Source organism: Anguilla rostrata, chromosome 3 (genome assembly GCF_018555375.3).
Source record: "Anguilla rostrata isolate EN2019 chromosome 3, ASM1855537v3, whole genome shotgun sequence".
NCBI classification, from domain to species: Eukaryota; Metazoa; Chordata; class Actinopteri; order Anguilliformes; family Anguillidae; genus Anguilla; species Anguilla rostrata.
In genome coordinates this window covers 61377182-61392639 of record NC_057935.1, presented here as the reverse complement: position 1 = coordinate 61392639, position 15458 = coordinate 61377182, and the positions used below count along the sequence as shown (strand labels likewise).

The following is a 15458-nucleotide window of genomic DNA, read 5'->3' as shown; positions in this document are numbered from 1 at the left end:
CTTCTTGTGAAACATTACCTGAGTGTGTTGATTTTTACACTGCCAAATCTAGCTATGTGTTACTAGGTCTAGCTTGCCTTTAATGCCGAGATAGATAAATTCTAAATATTAAAATATATAGCTGCTTACGGTAACCACACGTCCATAACATGTTGCCATGGTGTAGCAAGGCTCCCAGAATACCGTTAGAACCCGGGAATCCTCAGGTGGAATACCTGGAGAGTTCAGTCGCTGGATTCCACCGACAAGACTCAACAAAACCCTGGAATCTGACTCACTCCACACACCCATACGCACAACCATACACCCACACAGGTACTTTTTCCATTCATGCTCAAGACTAGCCTTGCCTCTGATGCCAAAAGAAACTGTGCTGTCTACAGCATATAACCATATATAATTGATGCAGACACAACAGAGAGAAGAGGAATACTGTAAAATGATTTCAGGTACCATTCATTTGCAGTTGAGCAATCCCACAACAATTATTAATGGCTTACAAACCACCCTTCCTTCCCACCCAGCACAACAGAGCAGCAAATTAACGCCTTGCAACATAGTACAAGGATGTGCAGTGAACCAGTGTCTTACAAAATATTACATTACAAAACAGTATGGTTAAGTACAGTGGACTGTATTACAGGATATATAACTATTATACACTCTCAGAAAAAAGGTATAAAAAAGTTTCTATAAAGGTGCAAACGCTTGTCACTGAGGTGGTCCTTTATAAGTACATAAATTGTACCCCTAGCCAGCAATATATTTTATTGTATACATTTGGCAAGTTTGTTCCCTAAAGAACAAAAATTGACCTCCACTGTTCCTTTATTTCTCAGGGTGTAATATAGTTACAGCACGTAATTACATCACAGAACAATCTTAACTGCTATACGCTGAGAAAACCAGCCATGAAATGCATTGCATAATGTAGCACTACAATAGATGAAAAAGTGGTGCTAGATTGCTGTACAAATACAAGGATGAATTGGAGTAGGTTTAACTGTTCTACATTCTATACAGCCTTTGGCAACACCATTATAGAGCTGCTGTACCACAGTAAAGTGTCATTGTGAAATACATTCAAATGCAAAAGATAGTCCTGTATTGCTTTGTCATCACACATACATTGCTACGACTTTTTAAAAAAACCCACACTTAACACACCATTACGCTATTTACAAAGAAGGCACCATTTTGTTTGTGTATAAAATATATATATATTAAAAAAAACAAATTCCCTTCTGGGTTAACAGTACAAATGACACACCCTGATAAATATTAATCTCTATACCGATATGTGTGTATATCTACAATCCAGTAAGAAGTTATAATCTCCAGAAAACATTTAATTTATTCATAGTCCCCCATTTCATTTTTCTGTACATGACTGCCAAAAAATAATCACATTTCAGTTACATGCATAGCCACACTCACAGTACTGTAACTCCTTTGAGGAAAAAAGTACCACAGTATTGATAAATTGGATGAATTCACCTGCATGGTCCTGTAAAAATCTTTCTCCCTAACTGCAACAAAGAAAGCAATCCAGCAAAATGTCACCTGCTCCCATGCAGAAATTATTTATTCTTTAGCATCAGCCACCATGCAGGCCACCATTTCAGATACACCATCTCACACTGGAATATGCAGTGTTTCTATCATTTTAAATTCACGGGAGTCTGAATTGTAAACTTCAGTGTCAAATCAAGTACAAAAAAAGGTCCGTCTTTGCCGGGTCCTCCTTCCATTCCTCTCGGACTCTCCATCGTCCTTTCTCTCCTTTCCTTCAGAGCACACGTTTCATTGGAAAAATGTCATTACGGTTTTCTCCCTCCCTTTATATTCACCCTCTTCATCCCCTCCACCCCTCGCTCCCGCGCCCTCATCTCCCCGCCGAGCCGGCCGTGTCGTCGCTGTCGGGGCAGTGCTGGGACAGCGGGGAGCCGGAGGAGAGCGACTCGCGGTCGGCGCCGGCCAGGGCGGCCCCGCCCGCCAGCTTGCGGGCCTTGCCCCGGAGCAGGACGCTGTGCGGGTGCTGGGTGTGCAGGTGGAGCACCAGCGCCTCCTGCGTGGGCGCCGTGTGCCCGCACTCCTCGCACACGTACAGCTTGCTGCGCCGCTCCTTGTACGCGTACTGCTGCGTGACGCCGTGGATCTTCTTCATGTGCGACTCCAGCGAGCAGCGCTGCGTGAAGGCCTTGTCGCACAGGCTGCACTTGTAGGGCCGCACGCCTGCGGGGGAGGGAAAGCGCACCACAGCAGGGGGGTCAGTGCATTGGGAAACGCAGCCAATCAGAGAGCGATACGCGACGGGTGTTCACAGGAGGGAAACACAGAACAATGGGCAGATTGAGACTGAATGATAAGCACACTCCCTCAGCCATGCTGACCCATTTGTCGCCTTCGGTCCATCGTTATATCTATGCAGTTTTTACAAAGGAGCATGCTATAAGGATGGAAGGATTGACCATCTACCATCCCTGGCCATCTACCTTTTTAAATAACCAATTTCTTTCTCCTTTATCATGGTGCATAATTTTGACAGTCTATGGTAAGACTTTAGGTAGGGTATACATGCCTTATGGAGAGTGCATGAATCTTAAGATCCAGAGTAGCATACCACGGCGTTCAAGTCTGATCATGCATATTATTACCCAGATACGAATCAGTCAAATATTCACCAAAAAAAGAAATAAATAAAACATCAGAAAAAGCAGAAAAACTATATAATCCTTCACTGAAACCAATCAGTTCTTTGTCTTACTACCCCAATATTCTAGTTTAACATGTGTATCTGTTTTGAAATTGGACGTGCAGGCCCTTCTACCCATTTGATTCAGGTTTGATGTGCCAGGAGACCCCTCTCCACCCTCACATCTGCGGAAGGGAAGCACAAAATGGCGGGGTGGGGGGCTTACCTGTGTGAGTTCGCACGTGCCTCTTGAGGTCGAAGGTGTCGTTGAAGCCCTTGCCGCAGAAATTGCACGGGTGCCTCTTGGTCTCGTTGTGACACTTGAGGTGGCGGTTCAACATGCGCTGGAACTGGAAGGTCTTCTGACACACCTGACACGAGAACGCGGGCGCTTCCAGAGCCGCTGGGCTGGAGGAGGCCGACACGGCACCTGGAAGCTCACCTGACGTCACCTGGAGGTGAGAGAGACAGCAAAGCATGAAGAGTGGGACGGAGTGAGAGAGCGGATATACTGGTTGGAGTTGTAAGCGAAGACGCGGAACCTCCACACCCATGTAATTGATCAAGCGTTTCTGAATGTAACTGTAAAACTGAATGTATTGCTGTCGTGGCACATTCCAAAAAACTATTTTTCAGTTAATGAAATGAAAAGCTTACGTTGACATACACCACAAAAATTCATACAAACAAGTGTGGGTGTCTCCATGCAGATTCTTAATGTTCCAATCGATTTGAATTGCACTGCCAATGATTATGGCAGGTGTGCTCATGACAATGTGTCTAGTGTCCAAAGCCATCATGGTTCTCGTTTCAAAGCAGCATCAGCAGCACAGGAACTTACAGAGGCTAAAATGACCACTTAGGCACACGTTTTATATTTGTGTGTTATCCACCAAGACATTGTAATACAAAAATAAAATCATTTTCATTATTTGAATGTAAGCTATCGGTACTAAACCTCAGGTGTGAGTGTGCTCAAATCCAGCTGACAAAAATATAACTATAGGACTATGATTCTTTTATGACCTTCATTGTGCAAACAGATCAGTACACGGTACCCTAACCCTACACCAAGAACCTTTCTCGGACCAGCTGCCTCGTGGCCATTTGCTACACCACCTTTCCATTGAATCTCATTCAACCCTCCTCCACTCAGATTCCAAAAACCCATCTGATCACGTCCCGGTCCCCTCTCTCCGATTCGTTCGGGGGCGCGTTTTTCTCTGAACCCTCACCTTGATCTTGGAGCGGACGTAAGTGCTCTCTGCTGCCCCGTCCAGTTGCCCCGGCGCGGGGCTGCTGCGCTCCTGGCCCTGCGCAGTGCTGGAGGGCAGCTCTGCCGTGTGCGTGAGCACGTGGGGAGCGCGCTCGGGGACGCGCGTCTGTTTGCCCTGGTCATGGCGCGGGGAGAGGAAGTGGGTGGACTCTGCGGGGCTGGCTTCAGACTCCTCGGTGAGGTGAGGGCGCACTATAGAGACTGGAGGCAATAGACAGAACAGCGAAATTACGCACTGTCGATTTATTTGGTTAGCAGAAACACAAATGCGTAGTGTTCTTTTAACTGCATGTTTTACATAGGCTGATGACTTGAGAGCAATTAAACAGCCTCTGCAATGTCTAATCAAGGTTTTGAACTTGTGATCAGATCCAGAACATACTTTGTCCGACATTTATAAGATGCACAGTTCATACATGTCATATATGTGCACGTCAATAGATGTTTCATATTGTTGTCGAAAAAAGAGGGTTTGAGCCAGCAATGAAAAGGTGTAAAAACAAGCAAACACAAAATCTCAACAACTGACAAACAAAAAACAAGCCAGCAACCCTTAGCATGGAGGTAACATTCTAATCATCAGTCATCCACTACATTGCACACGCTGAGCACATCACAGTATGGTGCATTATTTTTGAGACTGGCATCAATATTTTAATCCTGCTTTACAGTAATTAACATGCAAATATTACAACATCCATCTCCAGTTGCCACTTGACAATTACACTGCCATCACACAAAATCACGGATCCAAATAAGGGCTTCTTCTCCCAGGGAGCAGGCAGTGTGTATTATACTGCGTGAAGCACGCGAATGCGTGCGCGTGTGTGTATTGACGTCATTTACTCGTGTTACAGTTCAACCTGTCTGACAAGCCAAGCCAGATGTACAGGCTTTCCAAAACCACGCACACAAGACGCAAGAGTATACACTGCAACAACCATAATATTTTATTAATCATGTAACGCTGTACATATGCTAGCCTACAACACAAAAATATTGATTCGTTTTAATATTTCTTTATAATACTATGAATATAGCACGCAAAGTAAAACCCAATTAAACTGCGAATAACATAATTCGATCATCAATAGGCTTAACTATAGTGGCAGTGATCGTTAATCTGTCGTCGTATATTAGGCCTGTAGCGTAAGAAAGTGTACGCTGTGAAATTCATGAGTACACACACGCTTAAACTATTTGATGAAACTGCCTGGAGTCAAATCGGATAAATTGCAAATGATCGTGCAAATGAAGGCCGCACCATTGGTAACGGTATATAGTTACAATCATGAAGCAAGAGGGCATCATTTGCTTCATCCATGAGGTTACACTAACGGTCCTACAGAAGTCCCCATCCTGACTCGTTGTTTTTTACATCGAGTAAGGTACGGTTTGGCAGAGGTTTACGCGGATATTTAACTGCCAACTGGAGGCTCGACGCTTATCCCAAAGACGCGAATTAATTCTGCGGGGAAATATGAACGTGAAAATATGAAAATATGAATGTTTTTTTTCCAGAAATCATGATATAAAAAACAGGTTACTCAACACCTGGTCTTTGTCATTTTCCCTTTACCTTATCTTTCATGTTTACACATCTTCGCCCACACACACCCAACCTGTGTATAGCCTGGTTATCCCCCACAGCGAGACTATGCCAAATATAAATCGCGAAAACTGGTGAGCGGTAATCAGAAGGAAAATAAAAAGATGGTTTTCTTCAATGTTATTTTTTCACGGAAATCACTTTAAATGACGTGCTTCAAAAGATCATAATACGATTTACAATAACATACGGACAGCCTATTTATTTTCACGTGCACATCGCATGGTGAAACAGAACAATTCACTTACTTTCGGTTAAACTAGCACTTAATATAGCTGACCAAGCATTAAATGGGCTAAATAACAGGTGCCAAGCATGAAGTGGGCTAAATACACAATCTCAGTTTATCAAAAACCAAAATTAATCTTCCATATTCTGAATAAGGTCATAAGGGAAACATTTATGAATTTTTAGCGCATTTTATAGCTTGGTAGGATATTTAGCATTTGGAATTTTAAAAATGTTGTAATTGAGTCAGTTAAATGATGTTTCTCTGTAATAACAAATACATACTACTGTTTATTTAAATACTTTATTCCAAGAAAAAAATATAACGTACACATTATGTGTTTTATGATAAGGCTTAAGTAGGTCTAGTGATGCATAGTGCCATACACAACTGCAAATAGTGAATACGCTTATACCTTTAAAAATCTCAGAAAGATTAGGATAACCAATCGTTACAAGCTAGGCTCCATGATTTTATATTTAAGCGACATTATTCAAAAAGGTTTAGAGATTAGTTGTATTAGGAATAGCCTTGCCTATTATTGTTGCAGCACAGCTGTTGCTTGATATTGGTATATTTGTTTTATCATAACATTTTGTCTCCGGTTACCAACAAGTAGTAAACACGTCATATCATCCATGGGCACTGATAACCCAAAGGCCTGTAGTTCCAGCACATTAGGATGTAAAAATATAGTAGGCTATATAGGCATAGTGTAAGGAATCGGAAGAAAAGGAGCGATAAAAGTTCGCGCTATATAGGTGGGGTTTGAGAAATCAAATTGAAATAGTGAAGTACTCGGGAGCGCAGCAAAATGTAAACGTAGGCTAATTCATGAGTGGATGGGCTGTTCCCTGTTTGCTAAAGGTGTTGCGTGTTGAGGTGGCCAGCGCAGTAGTCCGTTATTTCCTTCACTGTACTAAACATTAACTCACCATCGCAGCCAATGCGCGCGCAAACGCGCTCGCACTCACACGCCCTCGCATTCACACACGTAAACACGCGCCGATCTCAGTCAGCGAAAGAGAAAGATAATATAGGCTACATGAACGCGCCAACTGATAAATGATACGGAGGTCCTTGGCGAAATCGCATAAACTCTGATTACTTCTCAGACTAAGGTCAAAGCGGAGTAAATAATTACTAGTGATCACGAAAAATTGAAAGAACTTCTGATCACACTATATAATACCATGCAGTAACCTCGGAGCCTATTATAACAAGCTGAGATATAGTGAAATGTAGGCTACATATTCGAAACATGCTCACAAAAGTAGCCTAGCAAACCTTATATTTGTATTAAATTAAATAGAGCTGGTGATCCAGCAACAACGGCCAGCGTATCCCTTCGCGAGTCATACGCAATTAACATACCCATTAGCGGTAACAAGTGGAGCAGGCGCAACAGGTACTCTGACATACCTAGGTAAATTGTGACAGTGCACGGATTTCCAGCTTCCTCATGTCAGACACGTCCGAACCGAACGTTTGGAAAATGTTGTAGGCTGTACCAAAACTGACACTAAGTACACAGTAAAATGTCCAATGTTAATTCAACTCCAACAGAATACATATGGGTTCAATAGGGATGTACTCTGAACAATGTGTTCAAGGTACTCCGTAGGAGTTGATTTAACACTGGACATTTTACCGTGTAGACCTTTTATACGTGAAATATTCTGAATACAGAATACATCTCCACTTGCATACTGTGCTGTTAAATAGTAGCATTCCGCCTATATGGTGTGCACTACATTATACGAAAGGTGGCCACAAAGTTTAATTCAATTCAGTCCAATACTCCATTGCCACATCAACGTAGCAGTTGCAAGGAATGTCCCTCAGTGTGTGCCCTCCAAACATAACTTATACAGTTAGAAACATCAAAAGTTTCATCAAACAAATCCCTCCATTAGAACCTGATCACAGAATAAATGTATCTATCATAAATGCATACACATAGTCATTTAAAGCTGTAAAGATCAGTTAAAACTGATATTGGACACATGTTGGTTCAAAGTAGTAAAGTGCCAGGCACATTCAAATATGAATCCTCGAATAGTCCCCTTTTGTAAAATACTGGTGCTAGCCATGAGTTCCTATGGTACAAAAGTACAAAAACAAATTCAGGCTTCCCTAACTTCCATAGAGATATTATGAATTGGGGTCCTTGGATCAGTTTTGATTGGATAGCCAAATAATTTGAGGAACTAATAACAGGCCCATAAAGATTTTCTATATTATTTAAAACGAACCCAAGAGTTACAGGAAAGTAAGTGCACCCACCACCTGTTATTGTCACGGCGAACCTGTTGCATTAATTTACTGAACGTTGATTTATTTGACTCAACCGACTCAACTGACTACTGTTGTTCTTGTTAATGTTGACAGCTGTAAAAGTGTAGAATCCTGAATGTGTTCTGAGCTCTGATTAAAATGGTAAATGATTACAAGCAGGTCTGGGGAAGCGCGGAATGCTTAGGGGGAGGGGGGTCTTTAGGCAATAAAATGAATGACGCTAGAAGCATTCCGTTATGAACTGCCTACTTTCTTTTGGTCTTTATATAATCAGAGAAGCCTAGACTTGGAAGCCTCAAAGTTCTAACTGAATAATCCCTGTAACTTTTTTGTGAATAGCAGTCTTTGAAATAAACAGTTATCTTTTTTTAATGGATGCGTTTCAATCCAGTGTTTCCTTGAGGGGAAAATATATACTTTATATATTCTTCATTTAGCGGAAGCACGGTTTTAAAGGTCCATATAAAGACATTTATATCTGACCTCGAACAACTGTTGTCTTATCATGCCAAGCTAAATGCTGGATCTCAACGACTTGTGAGCTAGGCAAATTGTGCGTCGCGTGGTGTTGCAACTGGGTTTCAAGCTATAAGGAAGCCCGGCGGGTTTGAAGGTCAAAATAAGGAGCACTAACGGCTCCCATGCAACGGCTTTCTGGCTGAGACAGGCATGTAATATTAAAGAGATCATTAAGTTGTCTATATATAATCACGTGGAAACACCCACTGCCAAACTGTATTTTTTAATATTAAAAGAAGTAAAAGTAGGGCATCGCTAGGAGGCTATATAATTAGTAGCTATTCACTTTCCGAAGACATTCTTTGAGGAGTAGGGTTACTCAATGCAACTAATAACATCGTTTCTTTTTTGCTGCTGATAAATGAAATCAGCGCATTACATGATTTTTGGATGACATTAGTAGTTTCTGTATTATCCACCGTTATTTCCACCGTTGCAGCAATAAAAAATGAACATCTCACCTGGTATGTAAATATCTCCACGTTCATGATCTGGGACCTGGCTCCAATTCCGCTTGCCGGGCGAAACACTCGACTTTTTCACCAGGAAGGCTCGGGGCATGGTTAATTTCTCCTAACTCCCTCCGCTATTTTCCCCTAGGTTTCCGCTCTTTCCCCGAACTCTTAATTGGTAAATTAAGGGAGTTAGTTCCGACTAACAATACATGTAACGATTATTTTAAATACACTTCTTCGCTTCAAACTGTGAAAACAACGCTTACTCAACCAAAAGAACAGAACCGATACGGTCTATGTTTGTTTTATGTGCTCCTCCCTCTTTTTTCTCCCTCTACAAACTTCAAGGCTACAGTTTTCCTCAGTTCTTTTAGCCCAATATTTATACCCTTTCTTAAGCGTGCTCTTTCTTCCTTTGCTCCTTTCCGCTTCGATAAACGGGAGTGTCTTCACCAAGGTGAGATACGTAGCCTGTGCTCCAGTAGACCGGTGGATCCTGACAGGTATGTTTTGGTAGTAACGGAACAAACGAAATCCGCCAGTTAAATATAGAGCCACACGCACCGCACAACACGGCTCATTCAAAGGTTGGACTTACCGCAGGTACACAATTGGGCAGGAAACAGGTAACACCGCGCATGCGCCTGGAAATAACGGTGACAACAAACCAAGGCGAGTCTTATGTTTTACCTGTTCAACCGGTTTTTTCTTAACCATTCCGCTCAGAGGTGGGAACAGAGAAAGAGAGAGGTTGATGTAGGAGTGAGGGGGTGAGCGAAAACGACGAATGCGTTGGTGAAAGAGAGGTTTTTAAAAAATATAAGACAAAGCAAAAAAGTATGTGAAGGCAACCGGTTAGGTCGCTCCATCAAGAAGGCATAGGCCTACTTAATTCCTGCTTTAATACAAAGGCGTGTATAATCGTAGGCTACAGAACGGGTGGGGGAGTTTAGGGGAGTATTACACAACGCATAACTGATACATAGTCTACATAGGTATGTCGACATGAAGGCAGACAGAGCCATACACGTGTAAAATATCAACAAACTCTGACAAAGCAGAGGCGCCCATATAGGCTACACGACGCCGTTATTACGGTTTTGTCTGCATTTTATTCGGATTTTCTTGTGATTCCGTTTATTTTATTAGCACTGGTCTGTTGGTTGTATGCACTCACCTGTAGGTCACTGAATTAAAAGTCTACTCAATGCGTACACTTAATGGACTCTTTGTTAATGAATGCGTAGCCTACATTTATGAGTGCAAAATATGACTTGACTGGAGAGAACTCGGACGAGAGCTGTGGAAGGTCACAATAGATTCTTGTTCCCTGACAGGGTGTGTATGTATACATCACCAGAGCCAAAACTGAAACATCCCAATTGACAGGTTTTACAATATCATTGTCATTTGCATAAGAGAATGAAATGGTAGCACTGGTAAAAACAAATAAATAAATAAATAAATAGGCTACATTTAAAAAAAGAAATAAACAACAAAGAAGAAATTGCAGTGGTTCAAGATTTGGCGAAGGTTTAGCTTGCAAATACTTTTTAAGTCCTATTGTACTTATTGTACATTGAGATGTAGAGCAGCCCGAAAGCAAGCGTTTGAATAATTGCTGTAGAGAAAATCATTCACACCCACCTGTGGGTTTCTGCTATCAAGTGTGTGAAAAGGTGTCATCTACTTTCATATCTCAACTGCCACAATCAGCTCCACACCCTCACTGGTGGAAAGACTGGGGTCATCATAAAAGTCCCCATTCTGATATGAGGAATATGGGAACATCGGCATCTGTGCACTGCAGTTTTCTGTTGTGTTAAAAGTTCCCATCATCTTCACTTAACTTTTCCTAAATCTAGCCCCCTTTTTTTTTTTTACCTATCTCTATTTTGGGTGGTGGGCACTGTGATTTTCTACAATTCTGTTCAACATGTGTATCTGCATTGTTATTTAACTATACTCAGATAATAATTACGTGTAATGTCATTGCTGTTTGCCTCACTCATGATTCCTACTGTACCTAAAACCCAAGAACTCAAAGCACTATAGACTAAGACAAGCAGTAAAATTAGTACTTATTTTCCTGCTTCTGTTTGGCATTGTGTGTGTCTTCACTCTGGAGCTTGAGTATGGGAAACTGGTCCTCTGGCTGCTGCAGTGTATTCAGCACCAGGTGTACCAATGACCAGGTATAGCCATTTTAAAACTTCTCCACTTCAGTACTGCAGAGCCCACCTACATTTTAATGTGCTCAATGAAAATGAGGCTTTTGTTGCTAAAGCTTGATATTGAACCGCTCTAGCTCTGCAGTGATGGACTGCTTGTGAATATTACACTGTGAAACAATCCCTGTGAAAATTACAGTAACTTACTGGCAACTGGTTGCCAGCAAGTAACTATAAATTAATTTGCAATGTTATTACTGTAATTTGAAATACAATAACCATTTCTTTAGTGTAAACATGAACACAGTGTCACAATGTAATAGCAAAATGCAAAACTGTACTGTAAGGTTTATGTTACAACCAAGGACCAAACAACACTTGAACTGAGGTCGCCTGGGTGAGAGGCAGCCACACTAACCACTGCCACAGAGACAAATTCACCTGTGGCAGAGCATTTTGGCAGCCCCACTAGCAGATCACTACCTCTACAAGTTAACTGATGGATTTTTGTTACCATAACTGGAAATTACTGTACATCAAAACCTCCAAGTAGCCTGCTGTTGCAAGTTCTGCAAAATGACGTGAGGACAATGCAGTGACCTGTGAATGAAATTATGTTTATTGTTCTACAGCATTGCAAAAGGAGGCATTCATCTTATTGACAACAGAACACTTAATTTCAAACACGATTATCTTTCATGATATAAATGAAAAGTTTAATTATTTTGGCTATAAAATGTATGCGTTAACAGTAATAATAAACCTTTATATATACGGTGGGAGGGGGGATTGCAATACTTTTGCCAATCAAAGTCCACTTATTCTTTGATGAAGGATACCACATGGAGATTCAGGAGTACTGCTTTCCTCTGGACTTCCTGTCTGATCCAATGGTAGATGTGGACCTTTGAGGAACACTTCTGCCCTATCAGCTATTTGAGAACTTTTGTTTTTCATTATTGTTCAGTTTTAGGAGTCAAAACCTTTACTGTAATTGGTTTCACATCCCATGTCATGTATAGGAAATGGTTGCCCAAAATGCATCACCATTCACAGTAATAAACAGTAAAATCATTTCACAGTATCTGCCTGGAATGTAGTTAGGCTTTTATATAGTACGTTTTTAATGCCAAAAACAGAAATTGTTGCAATAATATTGCAGTAATTGTCAAAAATCTGTTTAGAAATGCGGTATTTCCACAATGTTTTCAAAAGTACATTTTATTATTATTATTATTATTATTATTATTATTATTATTATTATTATTATTATTATTATTATTATTATTATGTAAAGCTCCACAAAGCTTTTCAAATGTATTCAAGATTGATAGTTCTATGGCATATTTGAAGACATCTTCCTCAGTGGAATTCAAACCATGGACCTTGCAATACAAAAGGAGTTGGTAAACTCTACACTACCAATGTAAAGCACATGAGTTTTTGTTATTTTGTTGGTTTTATTATTCATCAGTTCTTCTGTATGTGATAATAATAATAACAAAAACAATAATAATAATAATTTTTCTTATTATTATTGTATATTTTTAATGAATATTTGCATGTTCTCAGTTTCACATAATCTCTGTGGAAGGGGTGTTTGGGGGAGAGCATAGGTGAGTTTTCAGTGCTTAGTAAGAAAACATTGCCGTAAGGAACTCAGATACACACAATCAGTATTTCGTTGTTGGAATGTAGTGTTGCTTTTCTTATCCCCATCTGTTGCTATTCGGAGTACATGATAGAATCTGAATATCATTGCATATTCTGTCCATAGGCTGATTGCTTATTTCTGCATGACCATTGTTCTCCACATAAACATAACTGCATTGAGCATTGCCCATGATTTGTGACTCGTTTTATTGAATGATTGAATGCATTTTGTGTTTGACAGAAGCCAGAGGATTATTTAGCAAACTGTACCACAGCTATTGTGCCAGTGATGCTGTGGAGAGGGCAGTGCACTTTTGCTTAATATATATTCCCAGATATCTCACCTTTACCATGCGCAAACCTTCCAGTGGTTCTGTGACTCTGAGGGCAGGGATTGGAAGGTTTAATCCAGTTACATTTAATTCTATTTCATAGATGAAGAAATGATTTCAGAATTTTCTGGAATTGAATGTTGAGACTCAGTTTGCATTAAAGTGTGTGAATAATGTGGCTTTTATAGGGAACAGTGAACTTTGATCTTGCCCATTTGTGTATAGTAGGAGAGATGACTGCTTTACGGTTGATTGTGTGGGTTGTTTGCTTTGAGTCTCCTAATCAGGGCACTGCTATTTATCTGTAGATAAAGGTGATAAGACTAAACAATGAGAGATGTTATTGAGACTCATATAATGGATATTACACTTACTAGCTGTTCATTTATTTATTTAAAACGTGAAATAGGTTGAACAATATATTTGCAGGACTGGTTGACTATTGGCTTGTAAGTTTTTCTGATTTTGTGTTTAGTTATGACCTGGCAGTTTTAGTACTTCATAAAATTTAAAATTTAAGATGACCTTCCATAATTGCAAATAAAGCCCTATAACAACTGACAGGACACAATGTGTCTAAGTTGTCTCTACATGGAATATAGTTTTGCCTTTATTGATTACAAATGATTCTGTTAATATTTAAAAACTATTAAATATTTCTCTTGTAAAATTTTTGAGGAAACTGGCGATATCATATGAACCGGTATAATGTACTTCAGAACTGGGAAATGTGTCAAGTTTCAGGTGAAATTCTATTGTTTTAAAAACAATAGTATAATAATCTTATATATAAAATGCATCTATTTATCTCATATGTGTTCACAACACTCAATGGAGAGAGAGAGAGAGAGAGAGTGTGTGTGTGAAAGAAAGAGAAAGAGTGTGTGAGAGAGCAAGAGAGAGAGAGAACGAGTGTGTGTGTGAGAGAGAGAGACTGGGAGGCTAACGAAGACAGAGCAATGAAAAGTATAAGGTGCAGATGTTAACAGTTCGGAGAGAGGGCAAGAGAGAAAATAACGTGGAGAATATAGAGGAAGAGGTACAGGTAGAGTATATAACAGGCAGTGTGTAAAAGGGTAAACGATTGGTGAGAAGATGAGAGCAAAGTGGGTGTGTTGCTATGTAGAATGAGTGGTATGCTGCCCGGGCTGTTGGAGTGGTTGGAGCAGAACAACTATCCTCTCTTCCTCTTCATACTCTCTTTCCTCTTTTTCTTGTTGCTGGTGGCAGCATCTCTCTCTCTCTCTCTCTCTCTCTCTCTCTCTCTCTCTCCCTCTCTCTCTCTCTCTCTCTCTCTCTCTTGCTCTCTTTTCTATTGCTTTCTCTGCATCTCTCGTGACTTTTAGAAAGTCTTTATTTAATAATTGTTAGGAAAAGAGTATCAATTGGAGGGAGGCATTGAAATAATATCAGAAAAGCTGAGCAAGTGATCTATCCCTTTAAGCTCTCCCAGGCTGCTATTCGGTTTATGATAAGCATGCTCAGTCTGTATTTTTTAATTGCCTGCAGGACTAAAAGTGTCCTGCCTAGCTTTTCACACTTTGCTTTGTGAATTGCCAGCTTTGGTTGGCCAAACATAAAATTGATCAGAAAGCTTATGTCTTACTCCTGCTTGGTTTTGTATCCAGCAGAAAAACAACTTAGTAGAACACCCTGTCTAATTTCCCCACCCTAATAACAGCTCTAAGACTAGCCATACCCTTGTCTCCCTCTCTTTCACTCCCCCTCTCCCTCTCTCTCTTCTCTCCCTTCTATATCTCTCTCATTCTCAGTTCAACCTCAAGTTGTAAGTTCTAAGTTGTTTAGTCTAATGCCATAGACTAATGTTTTTGTTTCAGCTGTTGCATAACATATTTGCAGCTGACATTTCATCTCTCATTTGCATCTGTAGTTCATTGTCAATATCAAGTACCGTATGCACAATATGCACTGACAGGTGATTTGAGCAGCTTTGTGAATACTGGAGAGCTTGAGTTTACAGGCTTTTGGGGTTTTTTAAATTTGTGTTGCTCTGTAACATAATCTCTGCCTCGCTGTGCCATAGTGGCTCATCAGGTCAACTAGGTGCCTGCTCCCTGCAAACAGCCGCAGTGAATGTGTTGCCGTCCTCTGGCACAAGCACTGCACAGCTCAGCTGGAGGGAAAAGGAAGTGCCACCTGGCCATGTGCTTGTAGCGTCCCTGTGTGGGAGCTTCCAAACTGATGGAGACATTGCAGCGGG

General features: G+C 40.7%; 1 protein-coding gene across 1 annotated transcript; it reads right to left on the bottom strand.

Moving 5' to 3' along the window:
• Positions 1 to 440: 440 nt before the first annotated feature.
• Positions 441 to 9684, bottom strand: ovol1a (ovo-like zinc finger 1a). Its single transcript, XM_064329093.1, has 4 exons — positions 9088 to 9684; positions 3931 to 4172; positions 2922 to 3147; positions 441 to 2235 (listed from the first exon to the last, which is right to left on the bottom strand). Exons 1-4 carry the CDS (start codon positions 9185 to 9187, stop codon positions 1886 to 1888), a joined length of 918 nt encoding a protein of 305 aa, XP_064185163.1. The 5' UTR covers positions 9188 to 9684; the 3' UTR covers positions 441 to 1885.
• Between the last annotated feature and the right edge of the window lie 5774 nt (positions 9685 to 15458).